At 44.3% G+C, this 27,369-nt stretch overlaps 1 protein-coding gene across 2 annotated transcripts in view; it reads left to right on the top strand.

Annotated features, from left to right (window-relative positions):
* The window catches only part of LOC147115111 (regulating synaptic membrane exocytosis protein 4-like), a 536,931-nt gene that overhangs the window by 158,735 nt on the left and 350,827 nt on the right, over window positions 1-27,369 (top strand). For both annotated transcript variants that reach the window (XM_085993403.1, XM_085993404.1), the window contains one exon: window positions 24,801-25,018. In XM_085993403.1, the coding sequence (XP_085849529.1) occupies window positions 24,801-25,018 (218 nt within the window). The remainder of the gene's footprint in view (window positions 1-24,800; window positions 25,019-27,369) is intronic.

Below are 27,369 nucleotides of genomic sequence, written 5' to 3'. Positions count from 1 at the left end.
CTGAGCTTTCTGCAGCCTTTGACACAGTCGACCACACCATCCTCCTCCAACACCCCTCCCCACGGGTCTCCAGCTGCCACCTCCTGCAGCCAAGTTGCTGCTCCCACCCACCGACCTGGTAGTGAATCTGTCCAGGAGTCCGGAGAGTTTTATTTAAATGAAGCTCTGGCGTTAAGGTTGGCAGGGCCTCCGCATCCCCAACCTGTTCTGGTGCGCCTCCCGCTACTGGGCTCCCCCCACACTCTTCCCTCTATTGTCCAGCATAGGTGATTTAAACCCATTCCGTTCTTAAACGGTTGCAGATCAAAAGTCCATTTCAGGGTTTCAATGTCTCATTGACTGTGAGTGCCTTGAATTGCTGTGTAAACATAGCAGTTACAAATCGATTGTCCTGCGGCCAATTCTCAAGTGGGCAATTGCTTAAGTTAATAAACAACTTCAAGTGCTTCTGAAGGGAACCTCCCTTTGATTGGCAGGTCTGACTCACAGCCACTGCTAGATCCTCCCACTTTATACACACAGGCAACTCGAGCTGCTTGTCCTTTTGCCATGCTTTCTGTGGCCATTTTAAAACCTTTTGTGATATCCCAAACTCCAGGGAACGACTTTATTACTAAAGTACTGTCTTAAGGTGTGTGAATATTTTCCACAGAGCTCTACGACTCCAGTGTTGTCCACGTTCTGTCCATCTCAGAGCAGTCTTTTGCGGTTCTCGGCACATTTTAAAACACTGCAGACCAGCCACATCACCCAATTCTTCGTCCACGATGTGGACCAATATTTTCAATCTTATGGGAAATAGGGGAAATTTTGCAACCCCCTACAACTTGAACAACTAGAAGAGGCAATCAGGGTCTCAGTTTAACATCACATTTGAAGGACAGCCCCTCCAACAATGCTGCACTCCCCTAATACTGCACTGGAGTTTCAGCCTAGATTAAATGCTCAAGTCCTGGAGTGGAACTTAAGAGTAAGAGCAGTGAGTACTACCAAATGAGCCAAGCTATAGACAGAAAACCTTTTATATACAGACACAATCTCCTCATTAAAGATCAACTTCATTAGATGGTCTCATCTTTAATCACCAATTTTTAAAAAAGGCAGAAATGTAGCATACAAATTGTATTACTCTTCACTCCAGCCCAAATCTGGACACAAATTGAATGAAGAGGCATGTGACTCTGGAACGGTTCCCACAGATTGGAAGGTAGCAAATGTAACCCCACTATTTAAGAAAGGAGGTAGAGAGAAAACTGGGAACTACCGACCAGTTAGCCTGACATCAGTAGTAGGGAAAATGCTAGAATCTATTATAAAGGACGTGGTAACAGGGCACTTAGAAAATAATAATAGGATTGGGCAGAGTCAACCCGGATTTAGGAAAGGGAAATCACGTTTGACAAATCTGTTAGAGTTTTTTGAGGTTGTAACTAGCAGAATAGATAAGGGTGAACCAGTGGATGTGGTGCATTTGGATTTTCAGAAGGCATTCGATAAGGTGCCACACAAGAGGTTATTAAACAAAATTAGGGCTCATGGGATTGGGGGTAATATACTAGCATGGATTGATTAACAGACAGAAAACAGAGAGTAGGAATAAACGGGTCATTTTCAGGTTGGCAGGCTGTAACTAGTGGGGTACCGCAAGGATTAATGCTTGGGACTCAGCTATTCACAATCACAGAAAATCACAGAAACCCCACAGTGCAGATAGAGGCCATTTCGGCCCATCGAGCCTGCACCGACACTTATCCCACCCGATCCCCGTAACCCCTACACCAACACATATCCCACCCTATCCCCGTAACCCCACGTATTTAATCCCCCTAACACTAAGGGTCAATTTTTATCATAGCCAATCAACCTAACCCGCACATCTTTGGACTGTGGGAGGAAACCGGAGCACCCGGAGGAAACCCACGCAAACACGGGGAGAATGTGCAAACTCCACACAGACAGTCACCCGAGGCCGGATTCGAACCCGGGTCCCTGGCGCTATATCAATGATTTGGATGAGGGGACCAAATGTAATATATCCAAGTTTGCTGATGATACAAAGCTGGGTGGGAATGTAAGTTGTGAAGAGGATGCAAGGAGGCTTCAAGGGGATATAGACAGGCTAAGTGAGTGGGCAAGAACATGGCAAATGGAATATAATGTGGAGAAATGTGAAGTTATCCACTTTGGTAGGAAAAGTAGAAAAGCAGAGTATTTTTTAAATGGCGAGAGATTGGGAAATGTTGGTGTTTAGAGGGACCTGGGTGTCCTTGTACATGAATCACTGAAAGTTACCATGCAGGTACAGCAAGCAATTAGGAAAGCAAATGGTATGTTGGCCTTTATTACAAGACGATTTGAGTATAAGAGTCAAGCGTCTTACTGCAATTGTAAGGGGCCCTGGTGAGACCACACCTGGGCCATGATCTTACCTGAGGAGGCGTGTTGGGGGCGGGACTGCTGGTTTCCGGGTTCTAGTCCCACCCCCAGCGACGTCTGATGAATAGACGCTATTTTCCCTTGATTGGCCTTGTTAAGCCCGCCCTGCGGGCTTGCTGGCCGATTAAGGGAAAGCCGGTGTCAGAGGACGTCAGTGCATGATGCTTCATCTGCCAGTTTTCTTAAAGGGACAGGCCCCATCATTTTTTGACAGTTGAATTGTCAGTGTTTGACAGCAGGAGTAGGCCATATGGCTCCTCGAGCCTGCTCCGCAATTCAATAAGATCATAGCTGATCATCAACCTCAACTCTACTTTCCGCCTGATCTCCATATCCTTTGATAGGAAGCCTGTGGCCAGTGGGGTACCACAGGGATCGGTGCTGGGTCCCTTGCTGTTTGTGGTCTACATTAATGACTTGGATATGAATGTAAAAGGTATGATCAGTAAGTTCGCGGATGATACAAAAATTGGTAGGGTGGTAAATAGCGAGGAGGGTAGCCTCAGCCTGCAGGACGATATAGATGGGTTGGTCAGATGGGCGGAACAGTGGCAAATGGAATTTAACCCGGAAAAGTGCGAGGTGATGCACTTTGGGGGGACTAACAAGGCAAAGGAATACACTATGAATGGTAAGACCCTAGGCAAGACGGAGGGTCAGAGGGATCTGGGTGTGCAAGTACACAGATCCCTGAAGGCGGCGGAACAGGTGGATAAGGTGGTAAAAAAGGCATATGGGATACTTGCCTTCATTAGCCGAGGCATAGAATATAAGAGCAAGGAGGTTATGATGGAGCTGTATAAAACACTGGTTAGGCCACAGCTGGAATACTGTGTGCAGTTCTGGTTGCCACACTACAGGAAGGATGTGAACGCTTTGGAGAGGGTGCAGAGGAGATTCACCAGGATGTTACCAGGGCTGGAGCGCTTCAGCTATGAAGAGAGACTGGGCAGATTGGGTTTGTTTTCCTTGGAGCAGAGGAGGCTGAGGGGGGGCATGATTGAGGTGTACAAAATTATGAGGGGCATAGATAGGATGGATACTGAGGAGCTTTTTCCCTTAGTAGAAGGGTCAATAACTAGGGGGCATAGATTCAAGGTAAAGGGCGGGAGGTTTAGAGGGGATTTGAGAAAGAACTTTTTCACCCAGAGGGTGGTTGGAGTCTGGAACTCACTGCCTGAAAGGGTTGTGGAGGCAGAAACCCTCACAACATTTAAGAAGCATTTGGATGAACACTTGAAATGCCATAGCATACAAGGCTACGGACCAAATGCTGGAATATGGGATTAGATTAGACAGGGCTTGATGGCCGGCGTGGACACGATGGGCCGAAGGGCCTCTATCAGTGCTGTATAACTCTATGACTCTATGACTATGATTCCCCTAGAGTCCAAAAATCTATCTATCTCAGCCTTGAATATACTCACAGGGGTCGATTTTCGTGGAGCCGTCAGGCGGGGTTTCAGGCGTGTGGGGAGGGAAAATCCCGATTTCGGGGGTCCCGACACCATCCCGCCCAAAACCCTGCTCCACGCAACTTTCAGAGGCAGCGGGTACCCGCCCCGCACTGGGACCCGCCGACCCCAGGCAGGAAGGGATTAGTGCCAATTAACTGCCCGTTAACAGGTAGTTAACAGGCAATTTTTAGCCTAATCCCTATTTTGAGGGGTTTCATGTGGGATTCCCGACGGCTCCAAACCACGCCAGGTTAGAGCAGGCGGGCCGTCGGGTTGATGGAGTTGGAGGGGTCGCGATGTCAGCGCTCAGGTGAGTGATGGGTGCATGACTGCAAAGGTAAGTGTGTTTGGTGTGTCTAAAGTGTGTAAAGAACTTTTACTTACCTGTACTTACCTTCACAGCCTTTCTTCCTTTTGCCGTCGGGAGCCGATCACTCAGCCGGCACTTAAAGCTGAACGGCTGCGATCTGTGAAAAGTGACAGCCTTCAGCTTTGAGTGCTGCTGAGAGTTCTAACTGAGTCTGTGCAGAAGGACTCATGTCAGAACTCAGACTGTCAGTGTTTCACAGCTTGAAACAGCTGTGAAACACTGATATTTCATCTGTCAAGAACTCTTGACAGATGAAATTGCAGTCTGTGACGTCACCTGTTGCCCGGTGGCCCTTAATTGGCCTGCTGAGCCCGCTGGAACCAGGTCAATCAAGGGAAAATCGCACGGATTGGCCGGACGTCGATGTAGGCGGGACTAAAACCAGAAAGTTGTAGTCCCGTCTTCTTCCCGACAGCTTTGGGAAAATCGACCCCAAAGACTCAGCATTCACAGCCCTCTGGGGCAGAGAATTCCAAAGATTCACAACCCTCTGAGTGAAGAAATTCCTCCTCATCTCAGTCTTAAATGGCTTCCCCCTTATCCTGAGACTATGCCCCCTAGTTCTAGACACTCCAGCATCTACCCTGTCAATCCCCTTCAAAATGTTGTATGTTTCAATGAGATCACCTCTCATTCTTCTAAACTCCAGAGAGTATCGGCCCATTCTACAAAATCTCTCATCATAGGACAGCCCTCTCATCACAGGAATAAATCTAGTGAACCTTTGTTGCACCGCCTCCGAGGTAAGTATATCCTTCCTTAGATAAGGAGACTTAAACTGTGCACAGTACTCAAGGCGTGGTCTCACCAAGGTCCTGTACAATTGTAGCAGGACTTCCTTACTCTTATACTCCAACCCCCTTGCAATAAAGGCCAACATGCCATTTGCCTTCCTTATTGCTTGCTGTACCTGCATGCTAGCTTTCTGTGTTTCTTGCACAAGGACACTCAAATCTCTCTGAACACCAACATTTGAAAGTTTCTCACCATTTAAAAAATGTTTTGTTTTTCTATTCTTCCTACCAAAGTGAATAACCTCACATTTCCCTACATTATACTCCATCTGCCACCTTAATGCCTGCTCACTTAGTCTATCTATATCCCTTTGCAGACTCTTTGGGCTGGATTTTACTTACCGAGACGAGTTGGGGGCGGGACTGCTGCCTTCCGGGTTCTAGTCCGGCCCCCAGCGACGTCCAGCGGGCTTGCTGGCCAATTAAGGAAAAGCCAGTGTCAGATGACATCATTTAACGATGCTTCACCTGCCGGTTTTCTTAAAGGGACATGTACCATTTCTTCTTGACAGATGATTTGTCAGTGTTTGACAGCATTGAGGTGCTGTCAAACACTGGCAATCACTGTACAAAAGTGAGCCCTTTCACTCAGGCTCTCCAATGACTCTCTCCTTAGGATAAAACAGATGGCAGCTGCAGGTGAGGGTACAGAAGCAATCTGTCACTTCTCCCAATGAGGTGAGGCCACACAGCACTTCAAAGCTTGTCACCTACAGAAAAATCTAAACACATTAAAAATGACTTTCCCAACATTTCCTTACCTCTGATACCAGTGTCACATTGCATCCTTCGCACCACTTCTGCAGCTGTCATCTATACACAAACATTACAACAGACCCACACTTACCCTGGCGGGGTTCCCCGACGTCAGGAAGCCTGCAGCAGGAGTCTCAAAATGGAAAAAAGACTCTTAACTGCCTGTTAACTACCTGTTAACAGGCAGTTAAGTGGCTATAATCCTCTTCCCGCTGCTAGGAGTTGGGTCCCTGCACAAATCGGAGACCCGACTCCCGGAAAGAGTTTTTGAAGGCGGGTTGGGAGTGGATTCAGGACCCGCTCCCATTCTTTTTGATTTTCCCAGCAGTCCCGCCTCTAAACCCACCTCCTTTGTGTTCTCCTCACAGCTTACTGTCCCACCTAGCTTTGTATCATCAGCAAACTTGGATACATTACACTCGGTCCCTTCATCTAGGTCATTAATATAGATTGTAAATAGCTGAGACCCCAACACTGATCCTTGTGACACCCCACTAGTTACAGCCTGCCAACCTGAAAAAGATCCGTTTATCCCTACTCTCTGTTTTTTGTCTGTTAACCAATCCTCTATCCATGCTACTATATTACCCCCAACCCCATGAGCCCTGATCTTGTGTAATAATCTTTTATGTGGCACCTTATCAAATGCCTTTTGGAAATAGAAATATACTACATCCACTGGTTCCCCTTTATCTACCCTGCTAGTTACATCCTCAAAAAACTCTAATAAATTTGTGAAACATGATTTGCCTTTCATAAAACCATGTTGACGCTGCCTAATCATGTTATGATTTTCTCAGTGACTTGATACCACTTCCTTAACAATGGATTCCAACATTTTCCCAACAACTGATGTCAGGCTAACTGGCCTGTAGTTCACTGTTTTTTCTTTTCCTCCTTTATTGAATAGCGGTGTTACATTTGCAACCTTCCAATCTGCTGGGACGATTCCAGAATCTAGGGAACTTTGGAAGATCAAAACCAATGCATCCACTATCTCTTTAGCCACCTCTTTTAGAACCCTAGGATGTAGGCCGTCAGGTCCAGGGGATTTGTCGGCTTTTAGTCCCATTTGTTTCTCTAGTACTTTTTCTCTACTGATATTAATTACGTTAAGTTCCTCACCCTCATTAGACCCTTGGTTCCCCACCATTTCTGATATGCTTTTTGTGTCTTCTACTGTGAAGACAGTGTTTAACGTTTCTGCCATTTTCTTATTCCCCATAATAATTTCTCCTGTCTCAGCCTGTAAGGGACCAAAGTTTACTTTTGCTACTCTTTTCCTTTTTACATACTTGTAGAAACTCTTACAATCTGCTTTTATATTTCTTGCTAGTTTTCTCTCATTCTATTTTTTCCCTTTTGATCAATTTTTTGGTCAACCTTTGCTGGTTTCTGAAACTCTCCCAATCCTCAGGCTTACTATTATTCTTTGCAACATTATAAGCTTCTTCTTTCAATCTAATGCTATCCTTAACTTTAGTTAGCCACGGTTGGATCACTTTTCCCGTGGAGTTTTTGTTTCTCAACGGAATGTATTTTTGTTGATAATTATGAAATATTTCTTTAAATGCTAGCCACTGCTTATCTACCGCTATACCTTTTAATCTATTTTTCTAGTCTACCTTAGCCAACTCGCCCCTCATACCTATGTAATTGGTTTTATTTAAGTTTAACACTCTAGTTTCGGACTTAAGCAAGTCACTCTCAAAATTAACGTGAAATTCTATCATATTATGATCACTCTGCCCCAGAGGATCCTTTACTATGAGATTGCTAATTAACCCTGTTTCATTACACAATACAAGATCTAAAATAGCCTGTTCCCTGGTTGGTTCCATGACATATTGTTCTAGGAGACTGTCCTGAATGCATTCCATGAACTCGTCCTCCAGACTACCTTTGCCAATTTGATTTGTCCAGTCTATATGAAGATTAAAGTCCCCCAAGATTATTGCATTACCTTTGTTGTAAGCTGCTACTATTTCTTGATTAATATTTTGTCCACTGGTATAGCTACTGTTAGTGGGCTTATATACTACTCCTACCAGTGTTTTCTGCCCCTTGTTATTCCTTATCTCTGCCCATACTGATTCTACTTCCTGATCTTCTGAGCCGAAATCCTTTCTCACTATTGTCCTTATGTCACCCTTCATTATCAGGGCTACTCCCCCTCCTTTTCCGTTCAGCCTGTCTTTTCGAAATGTCAAGTACCCTGGAACATTTAGTTCCCAACCTTGGCCACCTTGCAACCACGTCTCTGTAATGGCAATTAGGTCAAACCCATTTATCTCTATTTGTGCCACTAGTTCATCTATCTTGTTATGAATGCTTCATGCATTCAGATAAAGAGCCTTTAAATTAATTTTTTTACCATTATTCCCTGTTTTGACCTTATTCTCTGCTGCACTGCTACCATTAAACTCTCTGTCCCTTCCTGTCACACTCTGCTTATTTTTACCCAAATCACTACACTGCTCTGTTGCCTTGACATTTCTCTTTAGATTTCTAAATTTCCCCTCACCTGACCTGATTGCAATGAAGGTTCACCAGACTGGTTCCTGGGATGGGGGGATTGTCCTATGAGTAGATATTGAGTAGACTGGGCCTATATTCTCTAGCGTTTAGAAGAATGAGAGGTGATCTCATTGAAACATACAAAATTCTTACAGGGCTTGACAGGGTAGATGCAGGGAGGATGTTTCCCCTGGATGGGGAGTCTAGAACCTGGGGTCACAGTCTCAGAATAAGGGGTCGGCCATTTAGGACTGAGGTAAGGAGAAATTTCTTCACTCAGAGGGTGGTGAATCTTTGGAATTCTCTACCCCAGAGGGCTTTGGAGGCTCAGTCGTTGAGTATATTCAAGTCAGAGATCGATAGATTTTTGGATATTAAGGGAATCAAAGGATATAGAGATAGCGCAGGAAAGTGGAGTTGAGGTAAATCATCAGCCATGACCGTATTGAATGGCGGAGCAGGTTCGAAGGGCCAAATATGTTTTTATGTTCTCCTCTGGGCAGTCTATCTACCACCGTATTTTGGTTCCATCTCTGCTGACATTCATAATGATATCCATCACGAGTGGCTCCACTGGAGATGCTGCCAAAATGGCATTCAGCCGCTCATTCATGTTGATTAGGATTTATTTAAGACGGCAAAATTTCACATCAGAATAGGAATACAGGAAACTTTGTGCTATCCGAAGGTGAGCTATCCGGCAATCTGGAGCCACCGGCAAAAATCAGCAGCCGTTTTTTATTCTTTTTGTTTGTTTTTTTTGCTTTGTTTGAACAGTCAAGCTGTGCAAGGTCTGTAGCTATAGCAACAGCTTCAGCTACAGAGCTTTAGGGCCACACCCGAGTGTTTAGAAGCTGTTGCTAAGCAACAGTGTTTGTTGTCAAATACGGAGATAAGAATCTCCGTATCTCTCAACATTAGCTCTGGAGAGTACGGCACGTTTTAGGCAACGGCAACAGCTCGGTCCCGTGGGTGCCGGATAGCACAAAGTTTCCTGTACTTTTGAAACCTCCTTTAGTGAGACTATTGGGCAAGGAGGATGAAACCCCAGTACTCCTTCCTACTCAAGAACCACAATCTCCACAAAATTTCAGGCACAAAGGGACAGGTTTGTCAGGACTAATTTTTTTTTCCTGTTTTTAAAAAAGTCTATAGTCTAAAACAAATTTCAGCTGTTAAAGGCTAAACCCTCTGTTCACATGATTTAATGGGCAATTTATAATGGGGAAACTTTCAGTAATTTTGAGAACTCATAAAAGCAATGAGATTCATATAGCTTCTGATATAGTTTTATATATGTCATCTTTGTCACAATCCTCAGTCCTGCCCTCAGTTATACATCCCAAGGCATTGCTTCAGCCTCCTCGAAATCTTTAGTTTCTTTTTTATTGCCTCATTTGTTCAAAGTGATAATTATTATAATAAAGCTTATATCACCCTTTTCCATCATTGTACAAGTCCACACTCTTGTATCAGATCATTTTACAGACCAGTACACTGGAAATTGCATAGTCTGTGGAATACAGCACTGGACTTTTTTTGGGGTGGGGATGAGAGAGTTTCAAAGTTGCAGCACTCTCAGGATTCAAAAGATCTCCTAAGCTGTGTATCAACTACACGAACCTTGTCATTGTGTTGACCCTTTTAGTTCCTATGGGGGCGATTTTAACCCTTCTCGCTCAGCAGAAATCTGGCAGGTGGGCAGTTAAAATCGCCTTGGCTCTTACCCGTCCGAAAGCCGCCATGATCACAACATCTGCAATTTTAACTTCCTCTCCTGAGCAGTCAGTAAGGACACGCGCCCGGAGCCAACAGGGTCCTTCTTTACATATGCATGTTACAGCCCGATGATATAATTGAGACCCGACTGTAATTTTAACTCAAGCCTGAGTGGGGAATCCACCTGGAGTTAAAATCGGGGCCATATGCAGCCTACAACTACATTTTAGCAGCAGAACAATGCACAGCGTGTTACATGGCATAATTCTCCTGTCCTTATGAAACACTGCATCCACTGATTTATGATGAGCATCACTGTGAGAAATGCACTGCTGCCATCATACTTTTCTACAGATGAACAACAATCTTAAAATACTGCAGCCTGAAATTCACAAGCAAATTCCAATTTCAAAAATTCCCTGAGCAAATAACGATTAAACTCTGAATGACTTGAGGCTTTGTTCACTCTATAATTAGACGTTGTAGCCTTAAAGGAACACCACTCCACTGTCCAGCAATTGTGGTACGAGACTGCTGTCTGAGGGGGATTAACAGGGTAGATACTGAGCGACTGCTTCCCCTGGCTGGAGAGTCTAGAACTAGGGGGCAAAGTCTCAGGGTACGGGGTCAGCCATTTAGGACTGAGATGAGGAGAAAGTTCTTCACTCGGAGGGTGGTGAATCTTTGGAATTCTCTACCCCAGAGGGCTGTGGAGGCTCAGTCGTTGAGTATATTCAAGTCAGAGATTGATAGATTTTTGAATATTAAGGGCATCAAGGGATATGGGGATAGTGCAGGAAAGTGGAGTTGAGGTAGAAGATCAGCCATGATCTTATTGAATGGCGGAGCAGGCTCGAAGGGCCAAATGGCCTGCTCCTGCTCCTATTTCTTATGTTCTTATGTGATTAAGGTAAATTTTCAAATTATGCAACCAAGAGATTAATTTACGTATGGACGTATTTCTGTTTTGTAACTGGTCAAAAGCAGGAGGTGTGGTATTGAGACTAGGAAAGTGGCCTAGAGATCAGGCATACAATTTTCCCATTTCAGGTCGAGACTTTCTGTTTTCCTTACCTGTAAGAACATATTGACCCTGAAATTAGGTCGGGGGCTTGCCGCGCGTGTACTGGCCGCGCTAGACGTGCTCCTATCTAGCTATCCAGCAAGTTAAACACTCGTTCATAATAATTCTTCCTGAAGCGGTTGCTGTTTTGAAGCTTTTACTTGAACAAATTTGTGAAACTGTAAACAAAGACAAAGTATGTTTTGTACATAAACTGAGTACTACACATTCAATATTACACAAGATATAAACATATTTACAACAGTAGAATAGACTAATTGTATAACTAACTAACATTTGAACTAACTTCTGTAACTATTAAATATTAACCTTTTACAAACATAGTATTATCAAAATATTACTCTGACAACATTGCTATTATGCTAAGAACTAAAGATACTCACAGATATTGCATTTGGCCTAACATATGAAGTCAGATTACACTGGATTGAAAATCCCTCATGCAATTCTCCATTACTTAAGTCAGGTTCTTCCTGGTAAAACTGCTTCCTGGGATCAACAGGAAGAAAGGTAAGAAGGTCAAATGACCTTCACAGGAAGAAAGGAACAAAGGTCAAATGACCTCACACAGGAAGAAAGGAACAGATGACCTTTCCAGCTTACAAACTGTTAACACAATAATCGCCACCAGAGGGTGCTATTGCATGTAAAAACATCCAGGATGTCACAATGTCCATCGGTCCAGAACACTCCCCGTCTGGGGTCATTAACGACTCCACATAGTCCGAACTCTACTTGTCACTGGAGTCCTCTGGCGAAAAAAGAAGAACCACCTCAGAGACAGTCCGTTGGTGTCGACGATAGGATGCAGCTTCCGTAGACTGCTGTGAGGGGGTAGGTTGCGTTCTGCTACGCACAGTTCCAACCTGGGTATGGTGAGGTCTGGCTGGGGTGCCAACTTGCCTCTATCAAAGACGAAGCCAATTTTGCTTTGTCCTTCTTGAGTGGTGACCTTCAGATAAGCCACGCTTGCAATGGCCTTAGCGGATGCGTCTGCAAAGACACAAAGCTCTTTGAATTGGGCATTTAAGGGAGAGAAAGACGAATAGCAGCAAGGTATTCGGATCTCCTGTAAGTCTTGGAGTGAGTCTCTCCATCTGTCCCACTCTGCTTCCATCTCTTCAGGGAGAGGTGAATCCCACTCTTCAACGTGTGTGGAGAGTTCCCTGAGGAGCAGCCTGCCTTGTATGGTGAAAGGGGCTAAGAAGCCGAGAGGGTCGTATAGGCTGTTGACTGTAGAGAGCACTCTACGTGTGAAGGGTTTCTTGGCGTCTAGGACTTGGAACATGAACGTGTCTGTTGCTATGTTCCACGACACCCCTAGGCTACGCTGTAGGGGGAGGTCATCAGTGAAGAGGTCTAGGTCTTTGACGTCCTTAGCACGATCTTCAGGGGGGAATGCCTCCATCACTGCTGGTCTGTTAGAGGCTATCTTCTGCAGCCTGAGGTTGGATAGTGCAAGTAGTTCCTGGGCTCGTCCGAGGGTACTGATGGCCTCTGCTTCGGTCGGGAATGACTCCAGTGCGTCGTCGACGTAGAACTCTTGTTCGATGAACCCTCTCACATCACTGCCAAAGTCGTCGTCTTCTTCCTTGGCAGCCCTCCTTAGTCCGTATATGGCGACAGCAGGGGATGGGCTATTCCCAAAGACATGGACACGCATTCTGTAGTCCACAATGTCTCTATTAGGGTCATTGTCCCGATACCACAGGAAGCGGAGGAAGTCTCTGTGGTCTTCTCTCACCACGAAGCAATGAAACGTGTGCTGGATATCGGCAGTGATGGCGACGGGCTCTTTCCTGAATCTCATGAGCACTCCCAAGAGGCTGTTGTTAAGATCAGGCCCTGTGAGGAGTACGTCGTTGAGAGAGATGCCCTGATATGGTGCACTGGAGTCAAACACCACGCGGATCTGTCTACTGCATGGGGTAAGGTAGCTTGGACGACCATTCTCCAAGATGGAAGTCTTGAGTGTGCTCACCTGAGATGGCTTGTTCTCTCGTGTGCGACGTCCTACAGGGTACACATTAACGAGGCATATCTTGGAGCATGCTCTTGCGCTCACTCCTCCTCCACACACCTCGGTACACCTGGATGTAATCTCTGGACCAGCAGCTCCCTCTCTCTCCCCGCCATGCTCTGATGTGGGAGGAGGCGTCTCTGACTTCCAAGGAGCTGGGCCTGGGTGTAGTGCTGAAACGTGCCGATCACTTTCACATTCAGTGCATTTTGCATCCACCTTGCAGTTCTTGGCGAGATGGCTCGTGGACGAGCAGCACCTGAAACATATAGAGTTCTCTTTAAGATATTGTTTCCGGTCTTCCAGGGACATCTCCCTGAAGCCTCTGCACTTCTTTAAAGGATGGGGCTTGTTGTGGATAGGGCATTGTTTGCTCATATCCTCAGGTTTCTTCTGAATCTTTGTGTGCTCAGTTGAGGACACTTGCATTCTATGGACAGATATTGGTGTCTTTCCATGTCTGTCAAACTTGTCTCTTCTGGCAAGTGCTGGTTGGGAGGAGAAGAAGTTGAAGCTGGGGTCGTTCCTGGCTTTGGCTTCTTTACGGATGAATTTAACGAACGCAGAGAATGGTGGGAACGCCACGTTGTGCTTTAGCTTGAACTTTGATCCAAACGTTATCCACTTCTCCTGCAGGTTAAATGGAAGCTTCTCAATGATGGGACTTACCCCTCTGGAAGTGTCTAAGTACGATAGACCGGGTAGGTAGCCGTCCTGCTTTGCGGCTTCGAGTTCCGACAACAGATCTCCAAGGTCGCGGAGCTTCTGGGGTTCCTTACTCGTCAACCTCGGAAAGTTCGCCAACCTGTCAAAGAGAGCCCTTTCAATGGCTTCGGGTGAGCTGTAGCTTTCTTCCAGCCTCACCCAAGCCTTCTTCAACCCCTCTGGCAGCTGCCCCACATTGGCCGCTTTTATCCTGCAGGCCTGTCCGGCGGACTCTGGGCCGAGCCACTTGATAAGGAGGCCGAGCTCTTCTCCTGCCGACAGGTCTACGCCCGATATGGCATCGTGGAAGCAGGACTTCCAAGCCCGATAATTCTCTGGCCTGTCATCAAACTTGATTAACCCCGAAGTCGCCAGGTGGGTGCGTGCAAGGTATTTGGCGAGGTCGTAGGTGCTGGGACCTGGGCCAGGGTTGCCTTGGCTGGGGGCTCTGTTGGGGGTCTCAAGGGACCGAGAGGGGATTTGCCTCCGACTTTCTCTATTCGGCGTCCTATTCCTTTGCACTGTGTCTTCAGTTCTGCTAGCGGAGACTCTGCGGCTTGAGGCACGCCGTCTGCTTTGACCTTGGTTGGCAACTTGTGGCATGTTATACGAAGTGTTTGCGTCTGTAGAGATGTGCGGGCTTCCATCCCTTTCTCCTGTAAACTGTATGTCGGCATGGTCGCTCACGTAATCTATGGTGCGCTGTCGTGGACTCTGCCACGGAACGGGAATTAAAGGTTTGTAAGCTGTCTCGGGATCAGCTCCCTCCAAAATTGCCTCGAATACTTGTGTCTTGGCTAATGCAGCATCTATCTCTTTTTGTTGCTGCAGAGCCTCTAATGTCGCTTGGAGACGGGCCTGTTCAGCCTGGCATTCCACTTGGTGTCGGGCCTGTTCCGCTTGGTGTCGGGCCTGTTCAGCCTGGTGTTCCACTTGGTGTCGGGCCTGTTCCGCTTGGTGTCGGGCCTGTTCAGCCTGGCGTTCCACTTGGTGTCGGGCCTGTTCCGCTTGGTGTCGGGCCTGTTCTGCTTGGAATTCAGCTTGGAGACGGGCCTGACTTACTTTTATTTCTATTTCACTGTCCGTATGCGCAGCTCTGGCTTGAGCTGCTACTAGTTTAGCCCGTGCTCTGGCGAGGGCTATGCTTACTCTAGAACCACCCGATGACCGTGAGCCAACTTGCGACCTGTATTAACCGGTGCTTATAGACCGATTGTCACATTCTACAGTTTCGTCTGCCTGTTTAAGGTCTTCTACTTGCTGCAAAGCATTTTCGCTATTATCTTCTGACATGTTGATGTGAGGTAGATGTGCTCTACGAGGTTAAGGCTTACTCTGGGTTCCTCTTGCTCCGCTCTTCACAGCTAGCCGTATTGCTATCTTTTCACTGTACTGGCCGCGCTAGATGTGCTCCTATCTAGCTATCTAGCAAGTTAAACACTCATTCAAAGTAATTCTTCCTGAAGCGGTTGCTGTTTTGAAGCTTTTACTTGAACAAATTTGTGAAACTGTAAACAAAGACAAAGTATGTTTTGTACATAAACTGAGTACTACACATTCGCTATTACACAAGATATAAACATATTTACAACAGTAGAATAGACTAATTGTATAACTAACTAACATTTGAACTAACTTCTGTAACTATTAAATATTAACCTTTTACAAACATAGTATTATCAAAATATTACTCTGACAACATTGCTATTATGCTAAGAACTAAAGATACTCACAGATATTGCGTTTGGCCTAACATATGAAGTCAGATTACACTGGATTGAAAATCCCTCATGGAATTCTCCATTACTTAAGTCAGGTTCTTCCTGGTAAAACTGCTTCCTGGGGTCAACAGGAAGAAAGGTAAGAAGGTCAAATGACCTTCACAGGAAGAAAGGAACAAAGGTCAAATGACCTCACACAGGAAGAAAGGAACAGATGACCTTTCCAGCTTACAAACTGTTAACACAATAACCGCCACCAGATGTAAAAACATCCAGGATGTCACAATGTCCATCGGTCCAGAACAGCGCGTGCAAGCCCCCGATCTGCACTCACCCTGCGCGCCGACATCTGAAGCCCGGGCCTGCTTGCATTTCCTTTCACAGGCCTGGTTCAGCTGTCAGCGCGCTGTGCTAACCTGATCCAGCGGCGTAGTTAATGTGATGCGCCAGCTGGGATCAGGTGAGCACTGTGCAGCCAATCAGGGGAGGGGAAACTCATTCATGAGTTTGACAGTAAGAGCTGTCAAACTCATGAAAACTACGGGGGCCCAAAACACTATTTAAACTTTAAATAAAAATTTAAAAAACATCCCAATCATTAAATTAAGTATAAATAAGTTCAAAAAAATAATTTAAACAATAATTATTTTTTTTTGAAAAAAATAAATTTTTAATAAAAAGGGTCTAAAACTAAACTTACCTTATTGTAGATTCTTTAAAATAATAAACCTGTGGGGAAAAAAAATTCTAAATTGCACTAAAACACCACTTACCTGTAAAAAATAAATACTTACGTGTGCTTTTTACAAGCGTAAAGACCGGAGGCCTTTACACATGCGCAAGTCCCCCAAATCAGAGGAAATCCAAGACACACGCGCTGCCCCCTACAGCGCACACGCTAGCCTCTTCACCTCTTGGGTTAGAGGAGAGGAAATGCCGGTTTTCAGCGCATGCGCTGTGCATGCTGAAAACCGGCATTTCCTCCGGCCAGACGCGTGAGTACCCCTTCCGTACTCACGCGTTTGGGGAGGAATTACTGCCCCAATGTGGTTTCAATTTCACCAGACGGTTAAGAGGAAATTTACATCCTCCTGTGTGTAGGTCTTTCTTCAGCAGTCGAAAGTGACCTAGGAAGTGGAGCTGAGAAGCTTGTGACTGGGGAGCAGAGCAGAGGCGCTGAGTCCAGGGCGGATTACCACTGGTATTGGACGGTGGGATGAGAGAGAATAAGGGGTCGGAGAGCGAGAGGTTAAGGGCATCTGGAGTAACTGGCAGAACACTAGGAAGTTTGGGACTAGTGGACCAAGGCTTCCCAAGGGAGCCCTAAGCCGGTGAGGTTGTGGTGAGAGCGAGACTGGGAAGAGGTGAAGTAGCATAGTGGCCATTATTACTTTAAAAAAGACATTCAACAAATCATCACTTCCAGTGATCCAGTGCTGCTCACAGACCAATTACATCACTAAGCATAATGGAGGCATAGCCTAAGATTCCTTTGGACTAATTAGATCACTGGAAGGCGAGATTGATTGATGATTTGGGGGATACTGGAAGCAATTGTCTCCGTGTTCCGTGACAGATGGCTCAGTGGCTGGGATGGTGACCTTTGACGCATACATCATAGATGTCTGTCTTTGGCATACCACGGACTTGCTGATGATTTGTTGTCTTTTTTTCTGTCTTTCCATGGGAAGAAAAGTAAAATGAAGAAAAAATGGAAAGGATTTGACTATGATTCCATATTAAAATAGAAAATAAGTGCTGTAATGGAATAGGTAATTACTGCAGGATATAAAATTGGTCTGGAATGCTGATTTCTATGACTAATACTTTGATAGACAATGTAAATGGGTATCTAATGAATAAAGGAATCAACTGGCATAGCCAGCCAAATTTCAGGTAGAAGGAGTTTTACTGTAGTATTAAAAGTAGAAATGGATTTCAAACTTGAACTAACTAGTTGGTCCCTCCACTGTACTGATATCCCAGTTCACGTGCCTTTGCTTGCAGTACTGCTTTAGTTTCTTGAGCTTTAAATTCAATTTAACTGTTGTTTCCACTTGTCGGGGTGGGAGGGATGGTGTGTGGTGGCGAGCAAAACTAGGAGCCATAAATATAAGATAGTCACTAATAAATCCAGTAAGGAATTCAGGAGAAACATCTTTACCCAGAGAGTGGTTAGAATGTGGAACTCATTACCACGTGGAGTGTTTGACGTGACTGGCATAGATGCATTTAAGGGGAAGATAGTTAAGTATATGAGGGAGAAAGGAATAGAAAGTTATGCTGATAGGGTTAGAGGAAGCAGGGTGGGAGGAGGCTTGTGTGGAGTATAAGCACCGGTATGGACCAGTTGGGCTGAATGGCCTGTTTCTGTGCTGTAAATTCTCTGTAATAATTTTTTTGCTCCTTCACTTCTTTACTTTGCATACAACTAATTGTAATATATCAAGGAGGAAAAATTGAGTCGCACCCCCTTTGGGGTGCTATCTTCGCTGGGGTTACGCCCCCGCGGCCAAAATTCATCGGTAGTGCCCCAAGATGGAAGCGGGGTACTATTGGAAGCACCCCGCCTCCCTCTTGGGGCGCAGCGAGGGAATATCGCGGCACTATGTGCCACAGTGCCACGCGCTGCGTCGCACCGCAGTCCTGCAGGCCTTCCTCCCCTTCTTAAAGGGGAGGGGCCTTGCACAGCGCGACCCGGGGCCCAGCTGGGCCACCGGGGATTGGAGTGCCGGCAAAAGAGTCCAGCACTCAAGAGAAGCGCCTGGCTCATGGAGCGCAGCCGGCGCTCCGTAGGGGGGCGGGGTGCTCAAGAGGCCAGGGACGGCAACTGAGGCAGGTGCTGGCAGGCGGCCAACAACAAAAATGGCCGCCTGGCACCTCGCCTTTAATTAGTGCCGCCTCAGCTGCAGGTAGGCCCCCCTGACCCCATCGGACATAGCGTCCAGGGCGCGAACGGGGTGCTGCGCACAGCGATGATGTCATCGCCGGCACCACGGGGCGCTAATGGTTACCGCTGCCGCTAACCTCCCACTGAATTTTGCAGGAGGTGTTGGCGGCCCCGCGCCCGGACGCTAGTTGCTTTGCGCCCCGTTAGTGCCGTCTTAGCGCGCTAACGGGATGGGCAAAGCAACCGAATTTCTCCCCCCAAGCTCTTCTGAAATCAAAACCACAGCCCGTCAGCTTTGTTATCTTCAAAACTAGAATGAAAGTACAAGCAGCACAGATTGCATTAAACAAGACGATGTGAATCTTAAGTCATATTTTAGTTTAATTAACATTTTATAGGTAGCACATTAAGCACTTATAATGGCTGGAATTAATGTGATCGAATAAAAAATTAAGTTTGAATTTAATATCACTTCAACATCTCATTCGAAAAGCTTACCCATGACCCCATGCAATTTGTATACATAGTGACATATATTAAAGTCATATTGCATTTAAGAACTTGAAAATAAGAAATGAAACCACACGGATTTTGTTTTCTGTCCCTCAAATTTTCACCTCTTCTTTCTTGAAGATATTGACTCCTGCTGAAGTACAGTTCTACAGCACGCTCATTTACTAATGTGAAGTCTCATCTTCTCCACTACTCCAGTGCTTATCGTCCTTACATTTAGCATTACATCATATTAACCATGACGTTTCATCTATTGTCAGCTGTTTTAAGTTATTTGACATCATTATAAACTCATTGGGGCCAATTTTATACTTAGTGCCCATCAGGCTGGCAGTGGGCGGAGTGATTGCACCACCTGTCTAATGGCAAGAGGCCTGAACCATTATTGTGGTCGGGCCTCATCTGCATCATTTCAGAAAGCTGCCAGTGGGCAATGAGCATTGACAGACAGCTCACCATTTGGAGGGGTGAGGGAGGGAAATCCAGTAGCTCCTCTACGAAACTGAGCCGTAAGTCAGTGCTTAAAGGAGGGGCAATCCCCGGGGACCGGCAGCAGACCAGAAGATTTCTTTGGGCCTGGAGGAGCATTCATGCTTCTCCTGGTGCCACAAAAATCAGTACCACAGCTGTTTCGTTCGTTTTTGGATTGGCCTGCAGCGGTGCCTTTAAGGACTGCTCGTTCAGCCCATCAATGCTCAGTTCCACTCAGTTTAACACTAGAGATTGCATCAGGCTCCAATTTGTTTCAGGGCCTGCTTGAAAATTGATTCAGGCAGGTCTTGGGTGACCAGTGGGACGTAGGTTTTGATTTAAATTTTCATCTGCCTTTTGTCTTGTTTTTCAGTATGAACAGGGCAATAGACAAATAAAACCCGCGCACCCCACTGATGCACTGATACTCCTCAGGATACTACTGAGATCTTTGAAGTTTCATTACAAGTCTGATTGTTTCCTGTATATAGTATCTGCCACTTCTAAGCACATTTAGAGCAAATTATGGAGTCAAAATTCTGCTTCAGCACTGCCAGCGTGCGCCAAGAGCACATATAGCAAAATTTCACAACCCCAGCTCACAGTTTTCCATCCATTAAAATTAATGGGTGGATAATCACAGACTATGACTGTTGAATTTTATGATATGTGCTCCTGGCCTGTGCTGAGAGTACAGGAGGAGAACTTTTGCCTCGATATTCCCATCAAAACATTTCTTTAAAAAAAAACGGTTCATTATTGATTGTGTACAAATCTTAACAGTTAAGGGTGAGGTTATAGGGAAGCCAGGCTAAGGCAGATCAAGTGTTATTTGTTCTCTGTGTGATGGTGAACCTGAAAATTGTGTGAGGCATGATTTACAGCAGTGTGAGGGGAAGCATTCTCCAGGACCCCTGTCTATAGCTAGAAAATGTCATCTTTTTAAAAACTTGATACGGGGATGCTAATTGTAAAGCAACTTGTGCACTTTGAGCCAACTGCACAAATGAACCACACGTCACGGCTGAACACGATGCTTATCCATATGTACTTCTGGCAGATGACTGCTGTGAAAGCTCAATTTGGTGATACTATACCACCAAGGTTTGGATTCACGCTGGTGACTCCTCGGTAGACATTGGCCCAGAAATTCGGGTCGGGGGCTTCCCGCGGGTGCAAGTCCCCGACCTGCACTTACCTTGCGCGCCAGCCGTTGAGCTCGTGGGCCCCCGTGGGAATCCGATCCAGGGCCTGGTCCAGCTGCCGGCGCGCAATGCTTGCGTATCCCAGGGGCGCAGTTAGTTCGATGCGTCCCCTGGGATCACATGGGCCATGGGGAGCCAATCGGAGCAGGGAATGCTCCATTCATAAGTCTGACAGGAAGTGCTGTCAAGACTTATAAATACTACGGCCCCAAAATAGCACTAAATCTTCAAATAAATTTTTTTTTTTAAATCACATTTTTAAAATAAACTATAAATTACATGAAATAACTATTTTAAACAATAATTTAAATTTTTGAAAAAATAATTTTATTTTCTAACGGGGCTAAAAATAAACTTACCTTGCTTTAAAGTATTTATAAAAATAATAAACCTGTGGAAAAAATGTTTTAATTTTAATTAATTCACCACTTACCTTGTAAAAAGCAGGCCTTACGCCTGCGTTTTACATTTCTAAATTCTGCAGGCTTACGTTCCCGGGAAAACCTGTAAAAAAGACCGAAGTTCGATGCGCACGTGCAGCCCCTCCTGCGCACGCGTTCGACCTCTGAACCCCTTCATTCAGAGGAACGGAAGTGCCGGTTTCCCACGCATGTGCAGTGCATGCAGGAAACCGGCACTTCCATCGGGCCTACGGGCGAGTACCCCGTGCGTACTCACCCGTGGAGACCCGAATTTCTGGGCCATTATGGATCATTCTTAGGCCAGTTTTCTAACTTCCCTGATTTGTCGGGACCTTTCCTCAATAGTTGATAGTGGTATTTGACATTTGAGTCGAGGCATTATCAGTAATGATTTTATCAGTTTTGTCCATTTATTACACCAGATCAAGGGAAAAGGGAAGTACAGAACAATATTAGAATGGAGCCAATGTGCATCTAATATTCTATGTTTAAAAGTTACACAAAAATGTGAAGAAAATTAAAAATGTATTTATTTTGTAACAGGTGAGTGTTTACTGATTTGGCTGAATGTTCGTAAATTATTATGGCATTTTGTAGTGTATTTAGGTGTTATTTTCCAAAGGTGATGAGGAGAGGGATCTTGTTTGTTTCTAGACACTGGAGTTGTTCAGTTTCCTTGAGGCTGATGAGCAGCTGTATTTTTCACTGCTGAGATCTTAAGCTGATCTCTCATTGTCAGTCTGCAGATTTATGAATAGAGCTGAAACAACAACAACAATAAGAGATGAACAAAATTATGATACAGTACAGTGCTGATTGTGGGTCATTACGTTATTTACTGATAACTGAACTTTAAAAAAATCTAACCTGACAATTAAGCATTAAGCAAACTGACAGGAAGGTTAACAGTTAAGATTACTTCTAGTCATAGCTTGTTGTGATAGTACAGTGAGTTGTGTTGTTCTAAGGTGGAAGATGGATAAGAATATCATTAACTTTTAAATATAATTTAAGACCTCTGTCATGGAGCTGTGATTTATGAGAACATAGCAGGAAACAACATTAACTTGTATTTATATAGCACCTTTAGCGTAGTAAAATATCCCAAGGAGCTTCACAGGAGCATTATTAAAGAAAATTTGACACCGAGCCACATAAAGGGATATTAGGACGGAAGGTTGGTCAAAGAGGTAGGTTTTCAAGAGTGTCTTAAAGGAGGAAAGAGAGGTGCAGACGTTTAGGGAGGGAATTCCAGAGCTCAGGGTCTAGGCTGCCGGAGGCACGGCCGCCAATGGTGCAGCAAAGAAAATCAGGGATGCGCAAGAGGCCAGAATTGGAGGAAAGCAGAGATCTCGGAGGGTTGTGGTGCTGGAAAGGTTACAGAGCTAGGGCGGGGCAAGGCCATGGAGGGATTTGAAAATAAGTATGATTATTTTAAAATCGAGGCATTCCCGGACCGGGAGCCAGTGTAGATCAGTGAGCACAGGAGTGATGGGTGAACAGGACTTGGTGCGAGTTAGGATATGGGCAGCAGAGTTTTGAATGAGTTGAAGTTTATGGATGGTGCAAGGTGGGAGGCCGGCCAGGAGAGCATTGGAATAGTCGAGTCCTGAGGTAACAAAGGCATGGAGGAGGGTTTCAGCAGCAGATGAGCTGTGGCAGGGGTGGAGACGGGCAATGTTACGGAGGTAGAGGTAGGCGGTCTTGGTGATGGAGTGGATATGGGGTCAGAAGCTTGGCTCAGGATCAGATAGGACACCAAGGTTGCGAATGGTCTGGTTCAGCTTCAGACAACGTCAATATTTAGGAATAGGTTCGCTAGGTGTTTGAAGGAAATGGGGATAAGGGAACAGGGAAGACACTTAGGATTAGGACTACTGCTCATGGTAAGGATAAGCACAGACTGGTTAGGCTGAACAGCCTGTTTCTATATTTTAATTTCTATTTAATTCTACATAGGTCAGGAAACATTTGGATTCATTCATTGATCAACATAGTGGAGGACTTTATCTTAATTAATCAACAACCAATCTTTGTAGTTCAGCAATCAATTCATAAATTCAGTCTTAACTTTAGGACTTGCCTGTAACACTTCTAAAGAGATGCAGATAAGTTTGATGAAGTCATGGCTGTATGGTTATAGGCATAGATTTCTGGTTACTGCACTGAAACCAAAGTGGATGAAGATGAAATCAGTGAAATCATATATATTTGCAGTCGAACAATCTTTTTTATAAATGAATGTATACATAATTCAATTGTACAGTACACTGGAATTAACTTTGTCATGAGAAACAGTTCATAATAATTGCCTGAGTGATTTTTGAATTGTGTACGTATTAACTGAAGATGGTCCAGCTCTTTGCAAGCATGTGCGTACATGTACTGTTAAGTGCAGGCCTTACTTTGGTCATTGCAGTTTCTTCTTTCAGTGAGAGATATTGATGTAGACAGTGTTTCACTTTGATATTTTTCATTGGTTCCATCACAAAGCACCAGACATGTTCTGTTACTAATGGTTCTTAGCAAAATTATCAATGTTTGTGATCTTATTTCAGCTATACTTACGACATTTTAATGTCTTTATAATTAACTTTGAGCAAAATTATTTCACTTTTTTTATATTTTTCTCACCAATCCTTTCTGAAGATTTGGACTCATTATCAGGATACAGTTCCGCAGTTACTGAATTTCCTCAACTACAGTGCCATTATCCGTATGTTGGTGTTGGTAGTGAGTGATTTGATCCTTGAGAGCATCACAGCCAAACACAAGCTGCCCTCACCCAACATTCTTAAACACATTCTTCCAGCAGGGGTTACTGGATAGTGATGAAGAGCAGGAACCCTGGCTACTTTATTTTTTTCCTGTCTGTAGCAAAGGGCACAGGGGCCAGATGTAACAACTCAAATGTTACCCTATCTGAGATCAGGTAATCCAGGTGAGGTCGGTAACAGAACCTGTAACCTTCCTGGTCTACATGTCTCAACTTGTCAGTGGAAAAACTCACTGAACTATTAGGGGAGCCTTATGTAAGCTTTTAAACAAATTATTAATGCTACTAAAGTGGAATTTGAGTGTTTTGTTCATAGACGTTCCCTTTAAGCAATGATGAACATGTTTTCCCATTAAGTTGTGTTTTCCAAAAAAGAGCTGCGCCCGCAGTCTTGCGTCATGATAGAATATACATTAATATAAGTCTCACTGATTGGCAAGTCTTTTGCAGCCCCAACAAACTTTAACACCAGATCTGGGTCCAGATATTTTAGGGGTACAAAGAATAGCAAATCAGAATAGTTCAGAGCTTCTAATTTAGTTATCTATTTGCTGCCATTTCAGGATTGATTTAGGCAGTATTACAACAAAAATCAATGCCTCTGTGATTATTTTCTGCATCTTCTTAATTATGGTAAAGCTAGAAAAGCTTCATATTAAATCAACTGCTGCATGTGTCTGCAAAGTTTTCACTTAAATGTATTAGTCACTTCAATTAAGTCTAGAATTCCTGTAGATCAGACTAGTCTATACAGAGGTGTAAGAGAAATGCTTTATCCTTGCTCTGCAGTGCCTTGTAGCTGAATTGCTTTGTTCTTGCATTTCCCAGACCCTCTGGCTGAAACCTGTCCTCTTGTATCTTCCTCTTTCCTTTCCCCTATCTTTCTGTCCATGTTATTTATCTGTACCAACGGCTTACAGTGTCTTTACATCCAAACTGCAAAGCAAACAGATGGGGACCTCAGGAAAGAATATGACGAAAAGCACCAGTGTGATCGGAGATATGTACAACATAGAGAAAAACGATGGCAGCCAATCGGACACTGCTGTGGGCACCGTGGTCACCGGTGGCAAGAAGCGACGATCCAGCATTGGCGCCAAAATGGTGGCTATCGTAGGTCTATCAAGACGTAGCCGCAGCACTTCACAGCTAAGCCAAACAGGTAGGTGTCACTCTTTTTAAAGACCCATGTCACCATTGGATGTGTATTTTATAAGTTGCATGTCCACCATTCCAAACACTAAAGACTAATTTCTGGATCAGCTGAGCGCTGGCTAGAGTAATGATTTGATTATGTTTGTACTGTTTGTACTACCCTTAAAGTTTTGTAAGTAACAATGCATTTAATAAGAATGATATTTTGGGACTCTGGCCAGCAGCTGCAGATTCACGGGATTAAAAAACATGCTCTAATCATAGTAATATTTCCAATTCACAGTATGTAAGGAAAAAGTGATAGGAACATTTTATTGCTTCAAAGTGCCTTGACAACCAGAACATTGAGTATGTGCTGAACCATACCAGACAATGACTATTTTCAAAGGCAAAGATAACCTTTGGGAGAGTAAGGATACATCTTATCCTCCCTTCAACCCACACAGACACCCACACACAAACACATGATTAATTACTCATTATTAGTTCTGAAAGAGTTTGAAAATTGTGTCCACAGACCAAAGACGCATCTCTATCTGAAGGTTTTCAGATGGTGTTTGCAGGTGACACTGGCTACAAAATGTGCCGCATTTCTCAGTTATCCACAAACTTGCCACTCCTCACCATAGCCATAATCTCTGTCTCCATTTTCAAAGTAGGAATATTGATGTCTACAATGAGATTTTTTCTTTCAATTACATCTATCCCTCTACTATGTACTAAATTCGGTATGAGGGGCACTCATTTCATGGAAAATTAATGATAAGTACCCGCAGTACATGCCGATGTGGTGATAGGTATTTTCAAAGATAAAGGTGTCACACTCTCTGTTAATGTATATTACCCTGAGAATATGCAATCTGCCCACCAAGTTAACAAAAATCGCTTAGATTCCTTTTGAATTTTTTTTCATCTACGTAAAATTACACATAAAATTCGAAACAGGCCATTTGGCTCCAACTAGTCCATGTTGGTGTTTCTGTTCCGCACGAGCAGTAGTTCTAATCCCATGGGTTTGTCCTGTTCCCATATCATTTTCTTCAACCACCTTTTCCTAAAACTTGACATAGTTTCTATTTAATCACAACTCTGGTAGTGAATTTTACAGCCTCACAACCCTCTCTGTAAAAACAATGTCTCCTGCTCTCTATCCTAAATCTGTTACATTTGCTTTTATATCTAGAACCCTCAGTCACTGGAAACAGTCTGTTTCTATCTGTTCTGTCCCATCCCTTCATTATTTAAAAAACTTTTATCAAGTCACCCCTTAATCTCCTCTGTTCTAACAAAACAATTTTTCTGCCATTGATTCTCATAGCTGAAATTTCTAATGTCCAAAATAAGAGTTTACACAAAATTTAAAAATCCAAAAATTACATATTTCATATGTATCCACTGAATTGTGTTTTGTGCCTTTTAATGCCTTCATTAGTGTTTTTGCTTGAAGGTCTCAGCCTCTCCCAGAGGCCTGGCCTTGGACTTGATATTGTTGCTCAGAGCTGAGATGAATTTGTATTGTGTAGTCTGAGCTCATGCAGTAACTTTAGAAAGTAAGAGAGAAACTGGGTCAGAGAGTGGGTAGATGAGTGAGAGGGAGAGGGGTAAGGAGGAGAAAGAGTGTGTCTTTCTTCATGCAATATTATTTCAGCTTTCAAAAAAAAAGTTACACTTTGAAGCCAGCTAATTACCACACCTCCCTCCCCCACCCTCCGTTCCTCTCTTTCCTTCAAGTAGGCTGTGCTTGTTTTTAAAATTCAACACTTTTGTTAGAAAGATAATTCAAATTAGAATGAGGAAAGAAACTGCACATCTACCTTTCTCTCTCTTCTGTTTTTCTATCTCTCAAAGTTCCTTGAAATTAAAATATCTGCTTTACATGTGTATGTGATTAGCATTGGCCTTTTCTAAATGCTAGCAGGTGTGGTAATTAGCTGGCTCGAGGTTAAAGGGGTTGTGTAGTTCAAAGAGCAGGAGGTAGGGCTAATGATAGGAGTGAGGAGGTGAGGAGGTGAGGGAAACATGAGTGATTGGGCACCGGGATAGTAAGGGAGCAGCTGAGGGCAACATTTTCCCCACAACCCCTACCTTAACTTTAGTGCACAGTCATTGGTGACTTATTTCCCCACCACGCCACACCACCCACTTGAAAGCAAAGAAAAGACAGAGAGAAGCAGAAGATGACAGAGAGAAAAGCAAAAAGAGTTAAGGGGAGAGTAACAGAAGCGAAGAGATAGACAGAAGCAGAAGAGGAGAAATGGAGAGATAAAACAACTATACGCCAACAGCAGAGAAAGGTAAGAAAATGACCATATTCTCAGTTATCATGTGCAATTCCACAGGATATCAGCTAGTAATTTA

Source organism: Somniosus microcephalus, chromosome 7 (genome assembly GCF_052327205.1).
Source record: "Somniosus microcephalus isolate GS21.2 chromosome 7, FLI_Smic_1.0, whole genome shotgun sequence".
Classification (NCBI taxonomy): domain Eukaryota; kingdom Metazoa; phylum Chordata; class Chondrichthyes; order Squaliformes; family Somniosidae; genus Somniosus; species Somniosus microcephalus.
This window is presented reverse-complemented; position numbering and strand designations above follow the sequence as displayed.